This window comes from Garra rufa, chromosome 25 (genome assembly GCF_049309525.1).
Source record: "Garra rufa chromosome 25, GarRuf1.0, whole genome shotgun sequence".
Classification (NCBI taxonomy): Eukaryota; Metazoa; Chordata; class Actinopteri; order Cypriniformes; family Cyprinidae; genus Garra; species Garra rufa.
Genome location: NC_133385.1, coordinates 7557646 through 7584377, shown reverse-complemented (window position 1 = coordinate 7584377; position 26732 = coordinate 7557646). Strand labels below are relative to the sequence as shown.

General features: G+C 36.4%; 1 protein-coding gene across 3 annotated transcripts; it reads right to left on the bottom strand.

The window, feature by feature from the left end:
* Positions 1-833: 833 nt before the first annotated feature.
* incenp (inner centromere protein) lies at positions 834-18302 on the bottom strand. Of its 3 annotated transcripts, none has more exons than XM_073831888.1 (21): positions 18165-18302; positions 16889-17038; positions 16637-16744; positions 14663-15255; positions 13984-14035; positions 13796-13868; positions 10038-10170; positions 9919-9952; positions 9745-9832; positions 9387-9521; positions 9244-9261; positions 7616-7725; positions 5940-6063; positions 5726-5848; positions 5270-5481; positions 5088-5187; positions 4392-4481; positions 3352-3438; positions 3165-3257; positions 2731-2878; positions 834-1392 (listed from the first exon to the last, which is right to left on the bottom strand). In XM_073831888.1, exons 2-21 carry the CDS (start codon positions 17026-17028, stop codon positions 1208-1210), a joined length of 2646 nt encoding a protein of 881 aa, XP_073687989.1. In that variant the 5' UTR covers positions 17029-17038; positions 18165-18302; the 3' UTR covers positions 834-1207. The 3 variants fall into 3 exon arrangements, with proteins under 3 accessions (XP_073687989.1, XP_073687990.1, XP_073687991.1); XM_073831889.1 differs by having other exon boundaries at positions 9919-9946; XM_073831890.1 differs by lacking the exon at positions 9244-9261.
* Positions 18303-26732: the final 8430 nt, after the last annotated feature.

Below are 26732 nucleotides of genomic sequence, written 5' to 3'. Positions count from 1 at the left end.
TAGCTCTGCATGAACTCTGTATTCCGGTCCGTGACAGTTAGGATATGTCGAAAAACTCCCATCTCATTTTCTCCTCCAACTTCAAAATCATCCTACACCGCTGCAGAATTACCAACCCAATATTAAAAGTGAACAAGCAAAGGAGGTCAAATGCCCTTTACAAAAACAAAAAGTTAAAATAGTGATGTAGGATGATTTTAAAGTTGGAGAAAATTAGTTGGGAGTTTACCCTAACTGTCATGAACCAGAATCCGGTGTTCACGCAGAGCTTTGTGCCAACTACTGGCCTGGAACATGTAATACAGGATTTTTGCAGATGCGGGTAAACAAGAATTGTTTTGAAAACATGGTGTGTAAGTGAAACTTAAACTTCTCATTTTTTTGACTACATTGTTGTATAAACAGCCCATGTAAAAGATTGTAACAAAATTAAATCTGCGTGCACCACAAATCACATCAATAGCTGCGTTTCCATTACCCTTTAAATTGCACAAATTGAAATAGCAAATACGCCTAATGGCAACACGTCAATTGCGCAAAAACTCCCATATAATTGCAAAATAAGTCTATGCTAGCAGGTGGTTTTTCAGGCAATATAAAATATAGCCAAAATCCTACAAAAATGTGTTGCCATGACTTATCATGAGAGGAGAAAATTCAGTTTTAGTCGCATAACATCGGTTAATGGAAACGGCGTCATTTCGCAATACTTTTTAATCAACATTTATAAAATATCACCAGTTTTGAAGAAATCTGTAATGGAAACGTACTTTGACACTACCAAAAACAAGAGACATTGCAGACATTTAGAACAGTCCACAGTAAATCTGACACTCTTTGTGAAGTGAGTTTTATAGGCAAACACCATCCCCGTATTTTCTACATCATCCCATTTGTAGCAGCTCCTGTGAACACATCCAAACTTATTACATGTGGCTCTATATTCAAATACATAGGTGACAGGGTAATCCCATTACCTAAAAAACAAAGCAGGTAAGTTAAACAGAGCCCATCCCAGTCCGCCCTCAGCGGCAGGAAGCTGGCGTTAAACCCCATCGTCTCTTGTGTAATGTAAATTACACATTCTGCTCTTTCCCCCACCCAGTCTAACCTGCTTACATATAGATTTTTAAAATGCTTTATTAAAGTTATATAAAAGACAACATAAAAAAGACTACAGAAAAAAAAAATACAAAAATACATATGCTTAATGGCCCAGATTTCCTAGACGTGGTGGAGAATGCCAGACAGCAGAGCTAGTGCGCTTGAAGAAGCGAGCTTTGGTCCGCTTAAAGATCGCCTCCAGTTTGGGCGGTTCAGGTTCTCCGAAATACGAATTCAAATCCAGTGGATTATAATAGTGCTTCATTATTGTCTGCTGCAACTGCATACCTGCACAAAACAACATCACATTAGGATGATGCAAAATAAACAAGAGCAAATTCTCAAATCAGAATTCAGTGAAAACTAGGGCTGTCCCCGAATAGTCGAAGATTCGATGCATCGATATGCGGAGCCTGATTCGACCACCGATCTCACAGTCGAATCTTCGCGGGTGAAACGAGCATCATACCATTTTGCCAATATGGGGGTGCTCAATGTCTAATTGCACACAGAACTACTGGTTTTGTACGGTTATATTAAGTTATATACAGCCTTTGATTATGATAATGCAGTAAAAACAAAAGTGAAAAGAAAGAAGCGTTCAATAAATATTTTTAACGTGTTTGTGAATAAATCCAACCACCCCTGTGACTAATTTAATTTTCACTTTCCCTGATGCATGACGAGATGAGGACCATCTTGACGGCAGGGATGGCGGCGATCACACCGAACGCGTTTTTGCAGTTGGAGGCGCCTCTTTTGAATGGTTTTCTGTTGGCAGTGAGCGTTCTGCACGCTGTTTATGCCCCCCGGCGCCTCGCGTTTTCGCCGCCTGCTGCGCCTCGCGTTTTGCAGGAGCGCTCTGAGCGCCTGAAGTTGAAAAAAAAAAAAATCAACTCTGAGCGGAAAAACGCCCAACGTCATTTGCGTTCTTTTCCATTGTCCAATCGAATGAATGGAGAGGCGGGCCTTCTGTTGTGATGGCGAAAGTTTACCGTTGCTTAAAAAGTCCGGAGACTCCAAGAAATGGAGGAGAAACCTTTGGTGTCTATCGTGGGTAACCCGGAGCTGTATTATTTAGGGTTTCTGCTAATATGACAGTTTACTTAACAGCAAAAAACTAAGATTTTAGAGCGCTCGCGCTATAATCCTTTGATTTGACTGACAGGACAGCTGTTTTGGTCGTTGCTTAGCAACATAAAAAAACCGCAGCACACTGCTCTTTCATTAAAAGTCACCAAAAAAGGCAGTGCTGTGCGCCTCGCGTTTTTAGAACTAAAAGACGCGTTCTGTGTTTTTATTTAAACCTAAATAAGTTTGTCTGTCAGTTGGCAGGCAGTTTTGGTCGCTTATAAAATAAAATAAAAATAGTTTTACCCTCCTGCTGACTATAGTGTCGTGCCCCTCCCAACCCATTCACACACGCACATAAGCCTAGATGATTCGACTATCGGTCGACTATAGAAAGATTCGAAAATTCTGATTCGACTATGAAAATTCATAGTCGGGGACAGCCCTAGTGAAAACCATTTGACCCACTGAACACCCCTAGAGTCCACAGATGGAACATAAGCTAAACTGTGACTACAAATAAACATTTCCAGTAGCTGCCAAGAAGCATCATACCCTCAGCCCAGGACGGGATGGGTTTTCTGGGCGCAGATTCATCATCTGTTGAGTCATCGCTGTTCTGGTCCATGCCATAGTCTTCAGGATTCACCAAAACAGTCACTTTTTGGCCCTTAGGGGTGATCTGGTATGACTGTGGAGATTGCTGCAAAGTATAACACAAGAGATGGAATCAGAAACCAGCTGTTCCAGCCATCTGAGAATAGTTTATGTGTTTCTAAGCAAACAAAAAACCTCAAGTTAAGTCATCAGTGGCTATTAGACGGAAAAAACATCTAACTGGAAATTTAAGTCTTCAATGCATTGCTTCTCTGGGAACTAATTGGTGCTTAGTTATGCAATCCAACATTCCCTCCTTCAGCAAGGAAAAGAAGAAGAAGAAAAAAAAAAAAAAAAAAAAAGGAGACAAGTAACAGTTGCGGTGACCTCACCTCAATGTCCACGGTCACGTTGAGTCCAGCTCCGTGATCTATGGTCTTATTGTGAGCAGCTCCTTTCCCAACTGGAGTTTTCAGAAGAGAGGCCTGTGGAAATGGAGTAAAATCTTCAATAAATATTTATTCGCAGTATGTTTAAATACTTAGAATTTAGAACAACTGGGAAAGCAAAGGCGTTTACCTCAATATCTACAGTCTTGTTTAGAGCAGAACCCTTGGTTATAGTGGCGTTGAGCATATTAGCTGCTTGTGGTTTTGCAGAAGAGACCTGGTAATTTTACAAAAATGTTTAAAATGGACCAAATATGAATACATAAAATGCATGTACACCACCAGACAAAAGTTTTTGGACAACAAGATTTTAAATGTTTTCAAAAGAAGTCTCTTCTGCTCAGGAAGGCTGTATTTATTTGAGTCAAAGTACAATAAAACGGTGAAAAAATTTCAAAATTTTACTATTTAAAATAATTTTGCATACATTTTAAAAATGCCTGTTATTCCTGTGATTTCTAAGCTGAATTTTTAGCATAATTACTCTAGTCACATGATCCTTTAGAAATCATTCTAATATTCTGATTTGCTTCTAAATAACAAAAAAAAAAACCCATCATTGTTGAAGACAGAGTAGAATTTAAATTTGATAAATAGAATGTTCAGAAGAACAGCATTTATCTGAAATACAAATCTTTTGTAGCATTATATCACTTGATCAATTTAAAGCATCCTTGCTAAATAGAAGTATTAAATACCCCCCCCCCAAAAGCAAGCTTTTAAATGATATAGCATGTAATATTACAAAAGCATTTTATCTCAGATAAATGCTAATCTTTCTATTCAAAAACTGAAAAAAAAAAAAATAATAATAAAATAAAGTTTTAAATATGATAATTTTCCCCCTTGAACAGCAATTCAACATATTAGAATGATTTCTGAAGGATCATGTGAGACTAAAACTGGAGTAATGACGCTGAAAATTTAGCTTTAATCACAGGAATGACATTTTACAATACATTCAAACAGAAAGCAGTTATTTTAAATAGTAAAAAATACTGACCATTTAAAATAATTGTTCTGTTTTTTTGGATCAAATGAACAGTTTGTGAGAATTCTTAAAAAAAAAAAAAAAAACTTACTATTCAAAAACTTTTGACTAGTTGAATAATAATATAATATAATATAATATAAAAACAAGGATAATTGACTTTAGATGTTGGCAATTACCTGTGCTGTAACTGTAGGAGGCGCTGGGGCAGAGGCTGCTGCAAGTTTCCGTTGGGCTTCCCTCTCCTCTTCAGCCCTTCTCTGCTCTTCCTGTTAAGAAAAATTGATGAACAGAAAATTGATGAGATTTTGCGATTGATATGCAACACAAGTGCCTTTAGCAGGTACTACACATTTTCAATAATCGTTCTGTCCTTATTGGAGAGGGGAAAATGTTAAGCAGATGTTTAATGGGATAGTTCACCAAAAAAATTAAAATTGTCATTACTCACCCTCATGCCGTTCCAAACCTGATGACCTTCGTTCATCAGAACACAATCTATGACAGTTCTGATAAAAGCCGAGAGCTTTCTGACCCTCCATAGAAAGCAACACAACGACTGCATTAAACAATTTCTTCGTCGGTCTTCGACGTGCGTTCAGTACTATGACCCTAGGTCTTGAACGTGGTAGTTGCGTTACTGTCTATGCAGAGTCAGAAAGCTCAGGATTTCACTTGATTTAATCAAACAGATCTTAATTCGTGTCCTGAAGATGAACAAAGGTCTTAAAAGTTTGGAACGGCATGAGGGAGATTAATTAATGACTGCATTTTTATTTTTGGCTGAACTTTTCCTTTTAGAGGAGCTTGATTATGGACCAAGAAATAGAAAATCCAGCAATCAACCATCATTAGGACAAACAAACAATTCTCACCATCTTCCTCTTCTCCTCCATTTCCTTCCTCTCTTTCTCTCTGGCTGCCCTCTCCAGTTCCTTCTGAAGAGCGATAGCCTTCTCTTTCTCTAGTCTTTCTCTGCAAGAAACACAAACATGCAAATTTAGCATCTCTGAATGTTATGCTTCCATTTTAAAGATCCAAAAAAGCCAAAACCAACTTCTCAGCTGCAGCCTGTCTTTCTCGTTCCCGCTCTCTCTCCCGCTCCTTCTCTTTTTCCCTCTCTCGTTCGCGCTCCTTCTCTTTCTCCCGCTCTTGTTCCTTCTTCAGCTCCAGAGCACGCGTGGCCTCAGCCAGTTTGCGGGCCTTCTCTCGCTCCTCTTCAGCCTTACGTTTGGCCAGCAGCTCCTGGTGTCGCCGCTCCTCTTCCTCCTGAAGAAAAAGACATGTAAATGATTCTTAAGCAGCTAATCAGCATATTAGAATGATTTCTGAAGGATCATGTGACATTAAAGGCTGGAGTAATGATGCTGAAAACTCAGCTTTGCATCATACAGAATATGAATAAATACACAATTTCTAAGTACACTTTCATTATTTGTCAAGATCAACAATTGCCTGCACTTGAATTGTTTTTAACATGGCCTTCCCACTTTGAATGCAGAGGTTGACTTACAACTTGCTGAAGTTTCTTTTGTCTGGCTGCCTCTTCCTGTTTCTTGCGCAGTTCCAGCTCTTCCTGTCTTTTAGTGGCCACCTTCCTCTTGGCTTTCTCCTCAGCCAACCGCTCAACACGCAGCTGAGAAAGAATCACAATAGACCTTAGGAAACAGTAGCTCAACACTAGACAGTTACTGTGGGTTTCCTTTTATTTTTTATATTTTCAGTACCATGTCATTTTTCTTTTCCAGCTGTGCCATCTTTTCTTCGATCTTCTTTTTCTTTTCCTGCTCCTTCTCCTTTTCGCCTTTCACTCGAGCCTCAACAACCCGCTTCAAACGCTCGTCGCGCTTCCTACAGTGCACAGAATTCACTTGAGTCTGGGTTTGCATTCACACTTAAACTAGATTGATCGATTCAGTACTATTCATTAAACCTGAATTATTAATGGCAAACACACAAAGTGCCTTGCAAAAGTATTCACACTCCATTTTTTTTTTCCACGTTTTGTATACTCCCAGGTTAATATCTTTGCAAACTCATTCTATTGCATAAGTATTCATACCCTTATCTAGGACAGTAAAAATTCATCTGAGGAGCATTTATCACTTGTAGATGTTACTACACTTCAAGTGGCATTAACTTGTCACAAATGGAGTTGAATGTGTATGAAAAGGCACGCGCGCACACACGAAAACACATTAAAAGGTCTAACAGTTGAAAACAGAGCAAAAACTAGTTAAAACCTGCAGAGTTTAGAGACAGGATAGCCTCAAGTCACACATCTGAGGAAGAGTTCAGAAAAAAAAAAATAAAAATAAAAAATCTGCTGCTTTGAAGGTTCACAGAAACATGTGGTCTCTGTCACCCAGGATGGATTTTTCAGTCCCGCTCCGGCAGATATACATGTTATCTCGTCCCGCCCACGACATTCATGTTTTGTCCCGCTCCCGCCACAACCACAACTATTCCTAGAGCTGGCCTCGAGGCCAAACTAAGCAATTGATGGAGAAGGGCCTTGGCTATAGTGTTGACCAAGAACCTAACATTAATTTTGTTACGTGAAACCTACAGAAGGACAAACATCACTGCAACACTCCACTGATTTATCCTTTATTTTACCAGGAAAGTCCCATTGAGATACAAAACCTCTTCTTCCAGGGATTCCTGGCCAAGTATGTCAGCACAAATCTGGGCTTTATGGCAAAACTCAATTCACTCCTCAGTGAACATACATGAAAGCACAATTGGAATTTGCAAAAAAAGCACTTAAAAGAACCTCAGACTGTAAGCAACAAGATTGCCTGGTCTGTTGAACCTCATTTCCAAGCATCATGTTCCAAGGAAATCAGGCACTGCTCATAAACTGCAGAGTACCATCCCAAAACTAAAGTGTGGTGGTAGCCTAATGCACCAAAATATTGAAATAGCCTTAATGAAAACCCAGTCCAGAGCATTCAAAACCTCATACAGGCAGAAGGTTCACCTTCCAACGGGACAATGACCCAAAGGACACAGCAAGAGTGGCTTATAGACAACTCTGTGAATGTCTTTAAGTGGCCCAGCCACAGCCTGGGCTTGAACCCAATCAAATATTTCTGGAGAAACTTGAAAATATCTCCCATCCAAGCTGACAGAGCTTGAGAGGTGAGGTGAAGAATGGCAGATAAATGCCCAATGTTGATGTGCAAATCTTGTTGCATCATACCCAAAAAGGTGCTTCAGCTAATTACTGATTTAAGGGTGTGAATACTCATGCAATGTATTAATTTCACAACGGTTGTGACAATTCTGTTGTTGTTTTGTCATTATGGCGCATGGAGTATAAATTGATGTGGCAGCAACATAAAACCTGAAAAGGGTATGAATACTTTTGCAAGGCACTGTAAGATGAGCACCTTCCCACCTCTTCATTTCTTCCTGTTTCTTTCGCCTATCCTCCTCCAACTTTTTCTTTCGTTCATTCTCTTGTTCTATTTTCTTGTTCAAGGCGTCCCACTTCTGCCGTTCTCGCTCCTGGAGGAAAAGTAATAATTATAGAGTGAGCATTAGGAAAAAATGCAGCAACTGAGTGAGTGACTGAGGGTTTAAACAAGGATGATGGACGCTAGGAGTTAAATCACACATAAAGACAGGTTCTTTCACTTTGTGAAAGCAATGATTGAAAACAAGACTATAGGCTAATGTCACAGATACAAAAAGAGTGAATGTGAACTTCCCAAACCACAAAAAAAAAAAAAAAAAAAAAAAAGACATCCATACACCACACGAGTGATGAGGTTAATCCGACAAAGTCTTAATTGTACAGTGGACGTTCAGCTAAGTGACAAAATGCCCATTTAACAAAGCTCGATATGAGTTTAACTACAGTTCAAATGTTTGGGATCAGTAAAACTTGTATTTAAAAAAAAGTGGTGTCTTAAACTCACCAAGGCTGCATTTATTTGATTAAAAATACTGTAGAAACAGCAATAATGTAAAATTACTACAATTTAAAATCACTCTATTTCAATGCAGTTTAAAATGCAATTCCTGTGATGAATTTTCAGCATCACTGCTCCAGTCTTCAGTGCCACACGATCCTTCAGAAATCATTCTAATATTCTAAACTGGTGTTAAAGAAACATTTCAGATTATTAAGTTCCAAAAAAACAAAAACAAAACAAAACTGTGCTTCTTTACTTTTGTGAGACCATGATTAATGTCATTTTTTTTCAGGGCACCTTGATTAATAAAACAACAGCATCCATTTCAAATAGAAATCTATTGTAATATTATAAATGTCATTTTTTTGGTTCATTTGTGAACCTGGACCACAAGACCAGACATAAGGGTCAATTTTTGTTAAATTAGCTTTCCAGCAATGTTGGTTTATTAGGATAGCACAATATAATATTTATCCAAGGTACAACTATTTGAAAATCTGGAATCTGAGAATGCAAAAATATAAAAATAAATCAATAAATCACCTTTAAAAGTTGTCCAACTTATGCATATTATCAACCAAAAACTACATTTATAATAGGACATTTACAAAATATATTCATGGAACATGATCTTTACGTATCATATCAATAATTTTGAGCCATACAACATATTTTTAGCTATTTCTACAAATATACCTGTGCTACTTAAAGGAGTAGTTAGAGCCTTTTGAAGCCGCATTTAAACTGCATTTTGGAAGTTCAAACTTCGGGGCACCATACATATCCATTATATAGAGAGAAATCTTGAAATGTTTTCCTCAAAAAACAATTTCTTTATGACTGAGGAAAGACAGACATGAACATCTTGGATGACAAGGGGCGAGTACATTATCTGTAAATTGTTATGAAAGTGAACCAATCCTGGTTTTGTGGTCCAGGGTTACAATTTTATGCGAACTTGCTAAATAAAAGTATTAACTTAAATCCCAAACTTTTGAACAGTAGTGTTAATAACCAACAAACTAATGACCAGTCATAATACAGGAATGGTACTCTTGTGACTGACACAGAAATGACCCAAGTCTGGATTCGCTGCGTTTATACTCACCACAGAACCAGAGCCCAACTGAGGGGGAAAGACAGGAAGTACAATTACCAACTAAAACGACTTCTACTTATAGCACATCAGCAAACATTTATAGTCAACACAACAAATTAGACTACTCTGAAATACAAAAATAGCCTGCTCACCTTGACCTCAGTTTTGGAAGCAGATTTAATGAAGGACTTCATGATGTTGGTGCGGCCCAGAGACCCAGGAGTCATCATGAGCATCTGGTTCTTCTGAACAGTGTGCACGAATGAACGCATGTGTGGAGCAATACTCTACAAAGACAACAAATGGACACATATTGGATTGTGTGATCAGACAAAAGACTTTCTAATTGAATCGTCAAGAAACTTCCAGATCATTAAAAATCTATTAAAGCAAGCAAACAACCAGAGAATTATGTGGATCTCTGGAAAGCTTTTCTCCTCAACGAGACTCAGAAAACAGTTGTGGCTTCTTTAGGAGTTCATTTTGGTCATTGTGATCATATGCTCATACCGTGAGGCACTTCTTTGGAGGCGATGGTTTCTTTTTGGGTGTGCTGATTTCTTGAGCTGCATGACGCTTTGAGCCTGAACGTGTAGCCCTGATAGAAAAGCCACATAGACTATCAGAAAACAGCGTATAAATCCACCAACTATAATAAGAAAAATAAATTAACAGTGTGCTCACCGGCCATCTCCTTTGGATTTTAACCCATCTGTTACTGGAAAATAAGTGAATACAGAGTCAAACATTACTTGTCATTACATGTTCTGTATTTAACATCAGCAGATATGTTAGACACACACCTGTTCCTGAGGTACGAGCCATGGATCGAGTGAAGCGACAGCTCTCAGTGGTGCTTGGAGATTCAACAATCTCTTCTGGAAGTTGCTCTTCTACCTCAGGTTTGTTTTCTTCAGTCTTCTCGGGTTTCGGTTCCTATGAAATTACCCAGCCGTAAGTTACTTACAAATTGCACCGTGCAATAAAATAGTTACTAACAAACAAGAAATAACGGTTTGAGCTTAAGGCTTTTTTACACCAAGAACTATAAAGATGACTACAGGACTGCGCAAATAAGTGGTTTTAATTATTGCTCTTTTTCGCTGTTGTGTGTCAGTATGAAATATCGGTTTCAATCAGTCCTTTTGCCATTAAAGGAACACTTTTTTTCCCCCAATAGGCTCATTCTCCAACCCTCCTGGGATTTTCTAGGCCGATAAGATTAGGAACTACACTCCCATTCCGGTGTAATAGTCAAGGAAGTTTGCTGCCATAACATGGCCGAAGCAGGCGCAGTAATATCACACCGGTCACATTAGAAGTAACCTAGCTGAGAAATAAATTCCAGGCGCTGTGTTTTATTACTCCGCTAGCTGTGTCCATATTACAGCAGCAAACTTCCTTGACTATTACGCTGGAATGGGAGTGTAGTTCCTAATCTTATCGGCCTAGAAAAATCGCAGCTTTACATTTTCTGCCGTTATTAGTACACAATATAACTACAGAAGTGTCAAGTTTTAAATAGGAAAAATATCGAAATTTGTTGGTCATTTTTGAACGTGATGCAATATTGGTCTAATAGGATTCAATGATCTATGCTAAACTATGCTAAAAGTAAAATCACCAGAACAGGAGAACGGCTGAATGGTAAAACTCAACTTATTAACTCAGGGGGGAGTTGGAGAACGAGCCCATTTCCAAAAAAAAGTGGAGTGTTCCTTTAATTGTAATAACCCAGTAGGGCTGTGCAATTAATCGCAATCGCAAAAAAATCGCGATTTAAGCACATGCGATTTCTAAACCGCACAAGGTTGCGATTTTATCTATCCTCCCAACGGCACCACCGCCCCCCTTGAACGTCAAGTTCATTTTATTTTCGATATAGCGCCACATCACAATAGAAGTCATTTAAGGTTATCTTTCCTATAGAACAGGTCTATACATAGTTCTTTTATTAAACATACTAAATTGCCTTATGTTATTTATCTTATTTACACCAAGGAATGTCATTTCTGTCTCTTCATGGTCGCGTGATTACAATGTCTCCTCCGCGAAAACACGGACTGGATCGCGGACTCCATTCATAAAAACCTAATCTACTATAGCGCGGCGGCGGAATGCCACGGAATTCGTCGATTTTTGGATTAATAAATCAAAAGTTGGTCTGTCACTTAATTCAAATCGCGATATGGACTAGCGTCTGTGAAAACTGAAATGCAAAAAGACCGTTTTAATATGAATCCTGCATGTTCCGTTTGCTTCTGTATGTATGAAAGAATGGCAGAGACGCGTTTTATTTCTTTACTACATGCAGACTGAAGCACACGTGACGCTCCCGCTAATTTTTGGCATTTGCATCTCACATGAACAGATAAACTCAATCGCCAAATCGCTGCTGTGAGTTTCACTTTTACCGTTTCATTTGAGAAAACTAGCATCATATACACACAGAAACTTCACTGCAACCTGTCAAAATAAAAGTACGGTTTAACATGAAACAGAACAATATTAGTCCTGTATTACTTTTGTACAGTATAATGTAGGTGTTTATATATTCCTATTTAAATAATTTACATAATATATATGATAAAAAAAAAAATATTACAACAAGATTAACCACTTTATTATTATTTAAACGTTTTAAACTGAATATAATTTTTCTTCCACGCATTGATTTTAACAATAAATTTCTGTTTGTTTGACAAATTAAAAGGGTTTATTTATCATTTGATTAAAAATAAATAAATGTTTATGCTTTTTCATTATCAGAAAAATTAAAACAAATAAGAAAAAAAAAAGATTTTAGAACCCTCAAAATGTTAAAATAGAGAGTTTGACTTATTTTTCCACTGAAATGAATGTATTCGTTATTGCACAAAGTAGGCTAAAGTACCGGGAAAAAAAGTAAAATGGCTTATTTATTTTATGTTGTCTGTTTTAAAGACAATTTTACTACAGTTTTGTTTATTAAACTTAATACTATGTTATTTCATGGTGAAATGTTTTATGCACTTCTTGTGCACTGAATACATTTAGAATGTATGTATGTAGCTTGTTTGAAAAAGCAAAAAAAAAAAAAAAAAAAAAAAAAAAAAAAAAAAAAAATCGCAAGTAAAATCGCAATCGCAATATTCGTTCAAAATATCGCAATATGATTATTTTGTCCATATTGCACAGCCCTATAACCCAGTGAATTTTTTTGGATGGACAAGGACTCTGACAACAACCAGGGCTCCACAGACATCTGATCTTACCATCACCAAGTCCTTATGGGATGACAAAGAATCAGAACAAACTGAAACAGACTAAATCCAGAAGAACTGTGGCCACGTCTCCAAGATAAATACCTACCAGCAAAGCCGTTTTAAAAGTGATCAGAACTGTATTGTTTCTCTGTAACACCATTGCTATAGCTGTGGTGCCATTTTCTTAAATTTAGAATGACTTATAAAACTTTATATTTATCACCCTTGGTGCGAAAGGGCCTTTTACAGTCAAACCAAATATTATTTTTACACTAGTGGGTGCAGGACACTATCATTCGTTTATGTAAGTGAGGATAGCAAAATAAAATAAACTTTGACATACTATAGGGCTGCTCAATTATGGCAAAAATCAATCACGATTATGTTGGTCAACATTGTAACCACGATTATTTAACATGGTTATGAGTGGGTCCGGAACGTTATATGATGGACTAATTTAAAGATAGCAATACAATAAATAAACTTTCAGTTGTATCTTTTTTATTTATTTATTTATTCTGTAAGAATTAAACATGCTTTTTTTTTTTATAAAAAGTCCCTCTGTCAAGAGCAGTGAGTGATTTTGTCTGTGTCTTTCGTTGTTTTATTAACATTAAGCACAGAGACAGCAGAAGAAATATTACTTGTGGCCGCTTTAAGAGCTGCACAGATCCAATATACTGTTACACACGTATTTTCGTTCTCAACTGTTTGTTAATTTAAGACATAACTGATGAAGGTTTACACGAATAATCACCAAACGCTGCATTTATATGTGTGCATGCATTTGACCATTTAGGTACGCACTTTAAGCAAAACATTCACTTTACTTGGAATGTCATAATAGTTTAGAGCCTAAATCGAAACAATTCCAACTAATTGCACAGCCCTAACATATAATACCCCAAAAATCTTCATACAGTGGGCTAGCAGTAAAATTAATTAATTTAGGACAAAAATTTTAACTGACCATGTTTTGCTTGCGTGTTTGTTCTTCAATTGCTAATGCCACTTTTTTTAACACCACAGAATGAACAAAATTAAGCATTACATGGTAATTGATCAAATAGTATCTATAGTGTTTGTCATAACAGTTGTCTAAATTTTTCATTGATTGTAATCAATTACATACCTTCTATCAAACTATCTGACATTATCAAGATGTATTTGTTCTAAGACAGTTTGTCATTTTATTACCATTTTTTTAATGAAAAAGCAAAAAGTGAAAAATGCTGAAGGTGTCTGAATTTTTTTTGGCTTTGACTGGAAGTGGCTCTTTTAGTGAATGAAAGCAGAGCAGAGTAGATATTTCATACCTTAGTTTGGACGACTTCTGGTTCAGGTTTGGTTTCAGTAGCTGGTTCAGTCACCATTTGCGGTGGATCAACCCTAAAACAGAACCGTGAAACAGTGTTTACAAGATCTTAACTGATAACCAAAAGGTTGTGGTTTTGAATCCCAGACGAAACAATTTAACAACTGAAATAAAAGCAGAAGCACTCACTGTTCTATTTTGTTCTCCATTTCCTCAGTTTCAATGTCCATACAAATGTCCTCTGGAAAGAGCAACAGTAAACAAAAACAACTTACTTTAAACACAACTAAAGCAAGCAAATCCTATTAAGGCATTCAAACTGATCTCAGTCATTTACTTACAATTAGAGTTGGTGACTCAAAATGATACAGGGTCAAGTTGTGTCATTAATTACTCGCCCTCATATTGTTCCAAACCCGTAAGACCTTTTTTCATCTTCAGAACACAAATTAAGATATTTTTGATGAAATCCAAAAGTGTTCTGACCTGGCATAGACACCAGTGCAACTGACACGTTCAAGGCTCAGAAAGGTATTAAGGACATCGTTCAAACAGTCCACGTGACATCAGTGGTTCAACCATAATGTTATGAAGCTACGAGAATACTTTTTAGCACGCACAGAAAACAAAAACAACAACTTGACTGAACAATTTCTCTTTCGTGTCAGTCTTCGACGTGTGTTCATGATGATACCACATCTATGGAGGGTCAGAAAGCTCTCAGATTTCATCAAATCTTATTATCTTATCTTAATTTGCGACTTAAGGCGAACGAAGGCATGTTTGGAATGATAATGAGGGTGAGCAATTAATGACAAAACTTTTATTTTTGCTCAAACTATTCCTTTGAGTTCTGTCAAAGTCTCACCACTGACTGAGCTGCTGCAGGTCGAGTTTCCCAGCCTGGCTTTCTTCTTCAGGAAAGAGCGTCGGGACGCCCTGCGAACAGCTTCCTGGGTCATGCTATGCCTGAGGCCCACCAGAGAACGGCGCACCACCAGTGAGCGCCGAACCGACGTCCGAGAAGAGCCCTGAGGTGTTGTCTGCAACCCAGATGTAGCAATGGGGATTTTATTAGCGGATCGGCTCGGAGACACAGCAGTGTTCAGCATCGAATCCGCACTCAAGCGCTCCGAGGAGGGAATCTTCACCACAGCTTCAGACACCAGAATCTGATCCTGATTGGAGCCTGAATCCTGAATCTCAATGGCTTCTTGAATGTTCTCCTCCACCACTTCTATTTCCTTGGCTTTGGCGCCACCTTTGTTACGGGTGCTGCGCTTGACAGGTTCGGTTTCAGCAGGAGCGGTGGCTTTGTTGCGACGCGTGCGGCGAGCAGGTTCCTCTATCAGGCTCTCGGAGCTGTCGTTTGGCAGGTGTGGCGTAACGAGTTCAGAGATGCTGTTTAGGGTCATCTGGACCGAGGAACGACGCAGGTTGCTGCGTTTCCCCTTGGAGAAACTAGAGACAGTGACAACATACTACATCATTGTACGAAAAAAATAAAATTCAAATCAGCCAATTTGAGTTTTTACATTTCCTGGGAATCAAACCCATGACCTTGGCATGACTGGTGTCATGTTTTTCTGTTTGAGCAGCAGGAACATAGGAATGCATGACTAATTATAACAAAATAGTGATATTTATCAAACTGCAAAGGTTGTTAAATAGGTTTGTACAGAGAAGCTTTAATTTCCATGCAGCTTTCATTAAAAAAAAAGGTTTGATGGCTTCATGTTTGACAAATTAATACAGCCATAAATAGTTGTTAAAACATTTGTACGGTAAAAAAAAAAAAAAAAAAACACCTTCTTAAACAATTTGTTTTACAGTGACATTAAATACATGAAGTCATATTAATAATAAAAAAAAAAAACACCACCACAAAAAAAAACAAAAAAAAAAACACAGCCCTACATGACCAGAGGAGCCCTACCAAAAATCAGCTATATTGTAGAAATCTAACCAAAATGAATAACTTAATCTAATAAAATGTAAACCACACTAACAAGCAAAAGTTTTTGAACGGTAAGATTTAATGTTTTGCTCACCAAGCCTGCATTTATTTGGTCCAAAGCAAAAATAGTAAATCTTTGAAATATTTTTACCATTTAAAACAATAGTTTTCTATCGGGAGTACATTTCAAAATGTTATTTATTCCTGTGACTTCAAAGCTGAATTTTTAGCATCATTACTCCAGTCACATGATCCTTCAGAAATCATTATAGCATTCTGATTTGCTGCTTAAAACATTATTGTTGTTAAAAACAGCTGTGTATAATTTTTTTCAGGTTTCTTTGATGAATAGAGAGTTTAGAAAAACGGCATTTATCTGAAATAGAAATATTTTGTAACATTATAAATGTCTTTATCATCACGTTTGATCAATTTAAAGCATCCTTGCTAAATAGTCAATTTCCATAATTTATTTTCCAAAAAGAAAAAAAACTCTGAAGGATCATGTGACATTGAAAACTGAATAATGATGCAGAAAACCTGCTGTACTTTGGATCAAATCAATGCAGGCTCTGTGAGCAGAAGAGAGTTCTTATTTAAAAATATTGCCAGCGCATTGTCATGTTGCGTTCGAATAGCAACTCGAGGACCTTTCCCGATCCTGCCCCCTATCTCTCTCCCACTTCGCTTCCTGTCATACCTGATCTGTCCTATCATAATAAAGGCAAAAATGCCAAAAAATTCATCTTTATATAATAATTAAAAAAAAAACACTTAAAAAATCTTACTGTTCAAAAACTTTTGACTGGTAGTGTATATTAACAATTGTTGCTGTACCAAGCAACTAAACAGACATTGACAAACAAGCACTGTCAAAAACCTTACCGTCTTTTGCTGCGAGACTCATTAAGCTCCATTGACACCCGCTTCCTGCGGTTAGTCTTTTTCTGTGATGGAGTCTTTGGCATGAGTTCTGGCTCGGTGCTGAAGTCACTGAACAGCAAAATATTTTTTTTTAATGAACATGTCTAATAACCTAAATAGCAGCCAAGTGATTCTTTCAAACACAAAGTTGACAAGACAGAACAAGTATGAAGTGTATAACACGCTCCACCTCACATTTACAGAGTCTCTCACCTGGAAAACATGCGATAAGCTTCCTGCTGGATCTCCTCCAGCCACACCATGTGGACACTGTCAATTTCATTGGTAAAATCCTGGAGCTTCCCATTAAAAACTTCCATGAGGGAGCGCGTGGTCTCCGGCAAGGAACTCATGGTGGCGTCCCTGGAAATACAGAAGGAAAGTAGTTCTTGGTTTTGCAATTCTGACTAATAAAGTAACTCTGTGAAGTGGGATAAAATGTGACCCTGGACCACAAAACCACTCATAAGGGTCAGCTGATGTAAGGTTTGTTAGGATGGGTCAATATTTGGCCAAGATACAACAATTTCAAAATCTGGAATATGAGGGTGCAAAAAACTAAATATTGAGAAAATCGCCTTTAAAAAGTTTTCCAAATTAAGTTCTTAGCAATGCATATTACTAATAAAAAATTAAGTTTTAATATTTGTGTTAGGAAACTTAAATCTTCATGGAACATGATCTTTACTTAATATCCTAATGATTTTTGGCTTAAAATAAAGAGCAATCATTTGAACTCATTCAATGCATTTTTGCCTACTGCTACAAATACACCCATGCTACTTAAGACTGGTTTTGTGGTGCAAGGTCACAAATAAATTTGCATGCAAATGATCACAAACTAGGCACTTTTGTCAAGCTGTCATTTTGAAAACACATTCGTTTACATTACATATGTGATTATGTGCTTCAGGGTAAATAGAAAAACAGGCATTTCCTCTTCAGTGGCGAACTTGACAACAAAGAGCAAAATCTCCAGTCTCATTAATATTCATATGCATTTCATTTTCATCTAACTTTAGCATAAAAACGCTTTATTTGACATCTGTCAAATGTTAAAGTAAAAGTTTAGCATTTAGACGGTATTTCTCAAGACAATAGAAATAATTTCACTGACTCACGATGCAGGTAACGTTACATACTAATCACGTAACGACTAACACACTTTTAGACGTTAAAGCAAATTCAGATTTCATTTCCTCCCGGTTTCTTTTGTGAAATTAACAAATGTAAACATTTATTCTAAGTTGGCTTTTACAAACGAAATCTTTTTTTCTGATCTTAGTTCAAATGAACATGCTTGAACACAGAATAATAAACAAACAGCCATTTCGGTTGTTACACTTTAAGAATATTAAACGTAACGTTACACATAATACTTGCTTTTAACTAAAACGTGAAAATTTTTCTGACTACATTAAGAATCCATAGCCAACCTAGCTAACGTTAATTTAAACAGCAGCATAATACATTGTAAAACGCCATCTACCTCTTTAGCCTGTATGCACGATCACACTGCAAAAACAACGAGTTGGTGATCCAAAAGTATGATCCTTGCTTGTATTTTGTTTATAAACATTAGAGGCTAGTTTAACTTTAGCAGCTACTTTATGTCTCCGGCTCCGCTGTCTCTTGTTTTCAGCCACCCGCTCAAAACGGTTTAAATAGTTTAAAATTCTGCTCTGACGAATAACGAGCTACGAACGGCCAATTCTGGGCGGGATCAAAAAATCCATGTGTGCAATTGGACAACCCAGCTGTCTGTCACAACAAACAGCCAATCACAATAAGAAAATTTAGATACGCTCTCATTGGATGATACGCGTGCCTGTCATTGATTCAAACCGTCCAATGCAGGAAGAGAGCGGGGAAGTCCCCGCCTCCTTCGTGATGTTAGCGCGTTTAACATTCCGTGTGAAAACAGAGCGGAAAATAGCGAGTTCCGTGCTATTCATATTACTAGTTCATTTTTATTAATAGTACAGCTAGATGACAGTTTAAAATCTGTTCATAAGAGTTTATAAAATTTCCCAAGGTTTTGTGCGTAGTACAACATTTTTGAATGAATTATTAGAATTAAAAGCGAGCTTCACACTGTTACCATGGTAACGGAAGCAGCTAGCTTCAGCTTGCTAGCGTCGTAAACGGCTCATCATTTGAGCAGACTCGATGTGTCTCACTCGATAACGAGCGTCGTTTATAATCTTTTTTTGTTTTATTTGTCGTTTAAAATATATATAACAGACGCCCCACACCGAAACGACAATGTAGGTGAGTTTGCAAGCTCGCCAGGTTGTTTGGTTGACTATCATTGACTAGCAGATTAACATGCTGAGGTGATCTGAGATTATAAGATTTTCTGAACAGACATAAATATATTATTTTTTATGTAAACAACTGTGTTTAAATGTTTTATGCTTATCGCATGTGATTCTAATGTAATCTTTTGTATAGTTAGCTGGTTTATAGCTTATTTAAAAAGAAGCCAGTGCTTTACTATGGTATTTTAAACAAGCACCATGGTATTACCTTGGAGTAACTTGGAAGCACCTTACTGCACTACCAGTTTTTAATGTTTCTTTTTAATGTCTCTTCTGCTCACCAAACCTAAATTTATTTGTTTCAAAGTACAGCAAAAGCAGTAAAACTATTGACATATTTTTATTATTTAAAATAGCTGTTTTCTATTTGAATATATTTTAAAATGTAATTTATTCTTGTGATCAAAGCTAAATTTTCAGCAGCATTACTGCAGTCTTCGGTGTCACATGATCCTTCAGATATCATTCTAATATGCTGATTTGCTGATCAAGAAAAAGTTTTTATTATTAATATCAATATTTAAAACAGTTCATTACATTTGATTATTTTATGAATAGAAAGATCCACAGATCAGCATTTATCTGAAATATATAAAAAAAATATATAAAAAGCTTTTGTAACATTCAAAAGCTTGGAGTCAGTATTCTTTTTAGGTTGTTTTGGGAGAGAAATTATAGAAATTAATAGTTTTATTAGCAAGGATGCTGTAAATTGCTTAAAAGTGATGATAAAGACATTTATAATGTTACAAAAGATTTCTGTTTCAAATAAATGCTGTTCTTGCGAACTTTCTGTTCATCAAAGACACGTAATAATTTTGAGCAGCAAATCAGAATATTAGAATGATTTCTGAAGGATCATGATGCTAAAAATTCAGCTATGAAATCACAGGAATAAATTACATTTTAAAATGTATTCGAATAGTAAAGGAGTTGTTAAAAATATTTCAGAATTTTACTGTTTTTGCTGTGCTTTGGATCAAATAAATGCAGGCTTAGTGAGCAGAAAAAAACATCTATAATTAAATTACTGTTCAAAAACTTTTGACTGGTTCCAGAAGAGATCAGATGTGCTAATACATTAGCCACATTTAAATGCAGACTCAAAACTCATCTGTTCAGTTGTGCATTTATTGAATGAGCACTGTGTTACGTCCGAACAGATTGCATTATTTTATGTATAATCATTTTACTGTATTAATTAATTTTAAATCATTTTTTTAAATCATCTTAAATGTTCTTAAATTTAGTTTTTATTGTTGTGATTATTATTTTACATTTTTATGATTTGATTTTTATGCTATTATGATTTTAATTCCTTTTATGTACAGCACTTTGAATTACCATTGTGTATGAAATGTGCTATATAAATAAACTTGCCTTGCCTTGCCTAGTGTATATGAATACAATACCATAATATTACTATCTGATACTACCATAATACCACAGTGTCACCACAGAATGTGTGATTTATAATCATTTGAATGAGTATAATTCATGATCAAACAGAAGTGTCATAAGGACAGCTGAGCAAAGTAAACGTGCACACTACAGACTGACCTGTGCTTCTGCCATTATTAAATAACTCTAATCCTCTTTGCAGGATTTATTTTTAGAGGATGGACGAGACATACAAGGTGATCAGAACCTGAAGCTCAGGTAAACGACAATCCGCAGATGGAGATGTGCCATCACAGACCATGAAGAAGATATTCAACTTCAAGAAGAAGAAGGGCTCCCCCAGCCCCTCCGAGACTGGGAGCGTGCTGTCGGCCAGCTACGATGTGAAGGAGAAAGACCTCGGGAAGGTCCACAAGGCTGCGTTCAGCGGAGATGTGGTCAAACTCAGACAGCTGGCCAAAAAGAATGATTTAAACCAGCTGGATAAGGAAAACAGGTAATGGTTGATGAACTGCAGCTATTTTGTTGGTAGTGGACAAAGCGAAATGTATTACAGTTAATACAGAATCTTACCACAGACAGCGATTTTCACATTGAACCTTGCCAGATCTTAACCTTAGACTCAAGATAGAAAGTTTCTGTAATGCAGCCCCAGGTGTCGCCATCAGGCTTCTCTATCAGGGCTCAGCAGTAGGAATTTGGCCAGTAGTCATAGTACTTTTTACTTGACTTGCCAACATTTGAATTACAAAAGAATGACCTACACTACCAGTCAAAAGTTTTTAAACAGTAAGATTTGTAATGTTTTTTTTAAGGAGTTTCTTCTGCTCACCAAGCCTGCATTTATTTGATCCAAAGTTTAGCAAAAATAGAAAAAATGTGAATATATATTTACTATTTAAAATATCTGTTTTCTATTTGAATATATTTAAAAATGTAATTTATTCTTGTGATTTCAAAGCTGAACTTTCAGCATCAAAACTCCAGTCTTTAGTGTCACATGATGCTTCAGAAATCATTCTAATGTGCTGATTTTCTGTTCAAGAAACATTTTATTATTATTAATATTTAAAACAGTTGAGTACATTTGTTTCAGGATTCATCAGGATTGATAAATAGAAAGATCCAAAGATCAGCATTTATCTAAAATAAAAAGCTTTTGTAATATTATACACTATTCCATTCAAAAGCTTGGAGTCAGTACACATTATACATACAATAAATTATAGAAATTAATACTTTTATTTAGAAAGGATGCTTTAACTTGATCAAAAGTGATGATAAAGACATTTATGATATTACAAAAGATTTCTGTTTCAGATAAATGCTGTTCTTCTGAACTTTCTTTTCAAATAAAGAAACTTAAAAAAAATCTACCTGAAAAAAATTATGTTTCAACATAATAATAATAAATATTTTTGGAGCAGCAAATCAGTATATTAGAATGATTTCTGAAGGATCATGTGACACTGAAGACTGGAGTAATGATACTGAAAATGTAGCTTTTTAAAATATAAAATATTAAAATATATTCAAAACATAATAAAAACAGTTATTTTTAATAGAAATATTTCAGAATTTAGCTGTTTTTACTGAGCTTGAATCAAATAAATGCAGGCTTAAAAAATCTTACTGCTCAAAAACTTTTCACTGGTAGTGTGCATTTATTTTTTTAGCAAATAAGTATTTGTATTTTACTAGATATATATTTGTATTTTTGATAAAATTTAACTTAATTTTTTCATTAATATTATTATTATTTTTTTTATTTACAACAAACTAAATGCATATAAAATATTGATTTGGTCAGAATGAATTTGTTGGTTTTTACTTGCCCTTTTACTTGCCCCTGATAACAAAGTAATAACCAATTTTTAGCATTTTTATATTGGCTAGACATTTTAATTTTCATGAAGTTGTAAGTAAGTTATTAATGCACCTATAAAGCAACTATTTCGATGTTCAACTTGAAATTGAGAAGTTATGGAATTGTTAAAAATGGTTGTTTCTTACTAGAATGCAGGTAGACTTAATGCCAGTTTTTTTTAAGTCAATGGCTAAATAGTGTTTGGTTATTGGTTAACATGTTTCTTTGGAACAACCTTAGTACGATAATACAAAAAATGTTTAATTAGAGAGTAAAAATAGGCTCAATTTTGAGAAGTTATGGAATTGTTAAAAATGGTTGTTTCTTACTAGAATGCAGCTAGACTTAATGCCAGTTTGGTAAGTCAATGGCTAAATAGTGTTTGGTTATTGGTTAACATGTTTCTTTGGAACAACCTTAGTACGATAATACAAAGAATGTTTAATTAGAGAGTAAATAGGCTCAATTTTGATTTCTTGTTGACATTAAACTGCATTAAGAATCATTTAATGGTAGCATTTGTTGATGCAAAATCATATTTGCAGCCCCAGCAGCTTAATTGTCGACTTATTTCACCTTGTTCTTTCAGAAAAGACATTCATTCATTACACTAAGTCTCTTCTGCTCACCCAGGCTGGATTTATTTAGTCTAAAATAGAGCAAAAACAGTAATATTGTTAAAGGTTATTACAATTTTAAAATGTATTTTATCTCTGTGATGTAAAGCTGAATTTTCAGCATCATTACCTGTTTTCAGTGTCACATGATCAATACTTTTACTGTCACTTTTGATGTATCGTTGTTGAATAAAAATATTAGTTTCTTTTTTTTTAGATATTATTTGCTGTTGCTTTAAATTGCATGTAGCTTCCAATCATTTGTATCTTCAGTAATGCTCTAAATTATATTCTTTAATTGGACCCATAGAACTGCGCTGCACATCGCTTGTGCCTGCGGACACACAGACGTGGTTCAGTTCTTGGTGGAGGGCAAAGCGAAGCTGAACTTATGCGACAATCAGAACCGCTCCGCCTTAATGAAGGTACCCTCAGTTTGTTCTTGTGAAATCGTATGCATGTAAAATACATGCTGACTGGTATGTTCTTGTGGTTATGCATGTCTGGTAGGCGGTTCAATGTGAACAAGACCGCTCTGTCTCTTTGCTTCTGGAACATGAAGCTGACCCCAACTTGGTAGACATCAATGGAAACACGGCACTGCACCTGGCCGCCCGTATCCCCTCCCTACCTGTGGCGCTGCAGCTTCTGGAGCACTCAGCCAACATCAATGCACAGAACAAGGTGAATCTTTAGTGCCTGACTTCAGATTATGACAGTATTAACCACACACAGCTGGTGTCTGATATTTAAAGATGAAGTGTTTCATTTATGCAGTGCCAAATTGCAGAAATAATACAGTTGAAGTCAAAAGTTTACATACACCTTGCAGAATCTGTAAAATGTCAATTATTTTATCAAAATAGGAGGAATCATACAAAATGCATGTTATTTTTGAATTTAGTACTGGCCTGAATAAGATATTTGTGACCCTGGACCACAAAACCAGTCTTAAGTCGCTGGGGTATATTTGTAGCAATAGCCAAAAATACTTTGTATGGGTCAAAATTATAGATTTTTCTTTTATGCCAAAAATCATTAGGAAATTATGTAAAAATCATGTTCCATGAAGATTTTTTGTAAAATACCTACTGTAAATATATCAAAATGTAATTTTTGATTAGTAATATGCATTGTTAAGAACTTAATTTGGACAACTTTAAAGGTGATTTTTTCAGTATTTAGATTTTTTTGCCCCCTCAGATTCCAGATTTTCAAATAGATGTATCTCGGCCAGATATTGTCCTATCCTAACAAACCATACATCAGTAGAAAGCTTAATTATTGAACTTTCATATGATGTATACATCTCAGTTTTGTAAAATTTAACCTTATGACTGGTTTTGTGGTCCAGGGTCACATTTCACAAAAAGACGTTTAGTCTACAGGAAAAATTAAAGGTGCCATAGAATGCATTGAGAGAATATTTTAAATTGTTCTCTGATATCTACATAGAAGGTATATGGCATAGGAAAGGGCAAAAAATCTCCAGAAATGGTTTTACAGGTCCATTTACTACTCTAGGATTTGTCCCTAGAATGAAATGCTCTGTTATTGCCTTTTTTTGGAAGCTTAATGAATATTAATGAGCTCTGCTCTGATTGGCTGTTTCACAGAGCTGCTCATCTCTATAGCTGGCACATTGACAAAAATATATATTTAATTAGGATCTCTAGCTGCTTTTAATATGCGGTTTGTTGAATCTGCCGTTTTGAATCGCCAACATTTTAGTCTCATTACTGTGATCGTGTGTGCTCTGTGTAAAGTTATAATGCAGAGGGAGTGCTTACTTACCACACAAGTTCAGCTGCTTGACAGTGATACTTGGGATCTGTAAATCATTCGCCATCATCAGCGCAGTCATTTCTCCATCATTCACCATCATCAGCGCAGTCATCTCTCTGTTTATGTGGTAAGTGAAATCCTATATACTGCAATGTAACAGGCTAGCGCTAACATTAAGCTAACCGTGTCTCTTCAGTGGCTTGCCTTGTTTTACTGATGTACTGACGTTACCGATGATTGGGCGATGCAAATGTTGGAGGCATAACTATTAACGATCCCAGGGCTGTTGCGTAACAGTCGGTGTTATGTTGGAATTGACCTATTTTTCAGTGGTCTTTTGCAAACACTAGATTTATATAAGAAGGAGGAAACAATGGTGTTTGAGACTCATGGTATGTCATGTCCAGGTACTGAACTGTTATTTAACTATGCCAAAGTAAACACAGTTTTCAATTCTATGGCACCTTTAAACTGAATAAAAAAAAAGACCTTGTTCAAAAGTTTACATACATTTGATTCTTAATACTGTGTTGTTACCTGAACGTGTTTATTTGTTTAGTGATAATTGTTCTTGAGTCCCTTGTCTGTCCTGAACAGTTAAACTGCCCGCTCTTCTTCAGAAAAATCTTTCAGGTCGCACAAATTCTTTGTTTTGTCAGCATTTTTGTTTATTTGAGCCCTTTCCAACAATGATTGTATCATTTTGAGATCCATCTTTTCACACTGAGGACAACTGAGGGACTCACATGCAACTATTACAGAAGGTTCAAACAAAAAGGAAAAATTATGCATTAAGAGCCAGGGGATGAAAACTTTTGAACGGAATGAGATGTGTACATTTTTACTATTTTGCCTAAATATCATATTTTTTTATTCAGTACTGTCTTTCAGAAGCTACAGACGATACCTGCATGTTTCCCAGAAGACAAAACAAGTTAAATTTACCCTGATCTTCACATTCAAAAAGTTTTCACCCCCGGCTCTTAATGCATTGTGTTTCCTTCTGGAGCATCAGTGAGCATTTGAATCTTCTGTAATAGTTGCACATGAATCCCTCAGTTGTCCTCAGCGTAATATATCCTTAAAACAAAGATGCACTTAAAACCCAAAAGCAACCGTCTTCCACATTGAAAGGTAAGACAGTCAGTGAAGTCCAACCTTGAGATGTTTTGTTGTGTTTGGATTGACAGGATGGCAACACTCCACTGATGCTGGCTGTGATGGAAAACCATGCAGACATGACAGAGCTTTTACTGAAAGAGGGAGCGGATGTTAATGTCAAGAACCAGGAGCAACGGTTCGAATGATGCACTTTATTGGATTAGTTCATCTATTAGTTTTAGTTAACAATAACAACACTGATTCACATTCTGTTTGTCATTGTTAAGGTCTGCGTTAATGATAGCTGCGTGCAACGGACAAATCAGCATGGTGCGTTTGCTCCTGCAGTACGATGCCGACATCACAGTAAAAGATGATAAGGGATGGTCTTCTGATGATTATGCCGTCATGAATGGACACCACGCGTAAGGGCTTTCTTCTTTTGCCTGCTTGCATTTCAAACTCACCATTTGATTTTGAAAACCCAAAGCTTTGTTTGAAGCAATTGCTTGTAGGTGTTCATATCAAAAATCGTTCTGTTCCAGGTGTTCACATCTGATTATCGAGCATGGGACGAAGAGAAGATCCCTTCAGTCACCTTCACATTTCACTGCTAGCAAAAAGAAACGAACATCCGTGCTCGGGAGCCCCGGTGGTATTGGGGCCGGTTTGGCTTTGGGAGGACCAGCTCTGGATAAAGATGGTGAGTTTAACTCTGCATAATTCAAGTTTTTCAGTGTCATTTGTATATGTGTGTCAGTATTGCTGCAGTGTTGACTGCAGTGTTTTGATTTGGTTCTGTTTCCCCACTGTTACTTCACACTCAGCTCTTATAGCAGCAGGAAGCAGCTCCGCACGAGCAGGGAAAGGTATTTCCAATGTGCGCCAATGGATGTGCTGTAGATCAGACACATTGTTCTTTACCATCTCGGGATTAAAGGAATAGTTCGCTCAAATATTTTAAT

What these genes read in the sequence shown, in the direction of transcription:
- incenp (XM_073831888.1), bottom strand. Translation starts at nt 17,028, where the DNA reads ATGAGTTCCTTGCCGGAGACCACGCGCTCCCTCATGGAAGTTTTTAAT. An exon ending in TGGAAAAGAAAAATGACATG is followed by an intron (nt 5,849 to 5,939) that starts GTACTGAAAATA and finishes ATTCTTTCTCAG; the next exon opens with CTGCGTGTTGAGCGGTTGGC. An exon ending in ACAAGACTGTAGATATTGAG is followed by an intron (nt 3,258 to 3,351) that starts GTAAACGCCTTT and finishes CCATTTCCACAG; the next exon opens with GCCTCTCTTCTGAAAACTCC.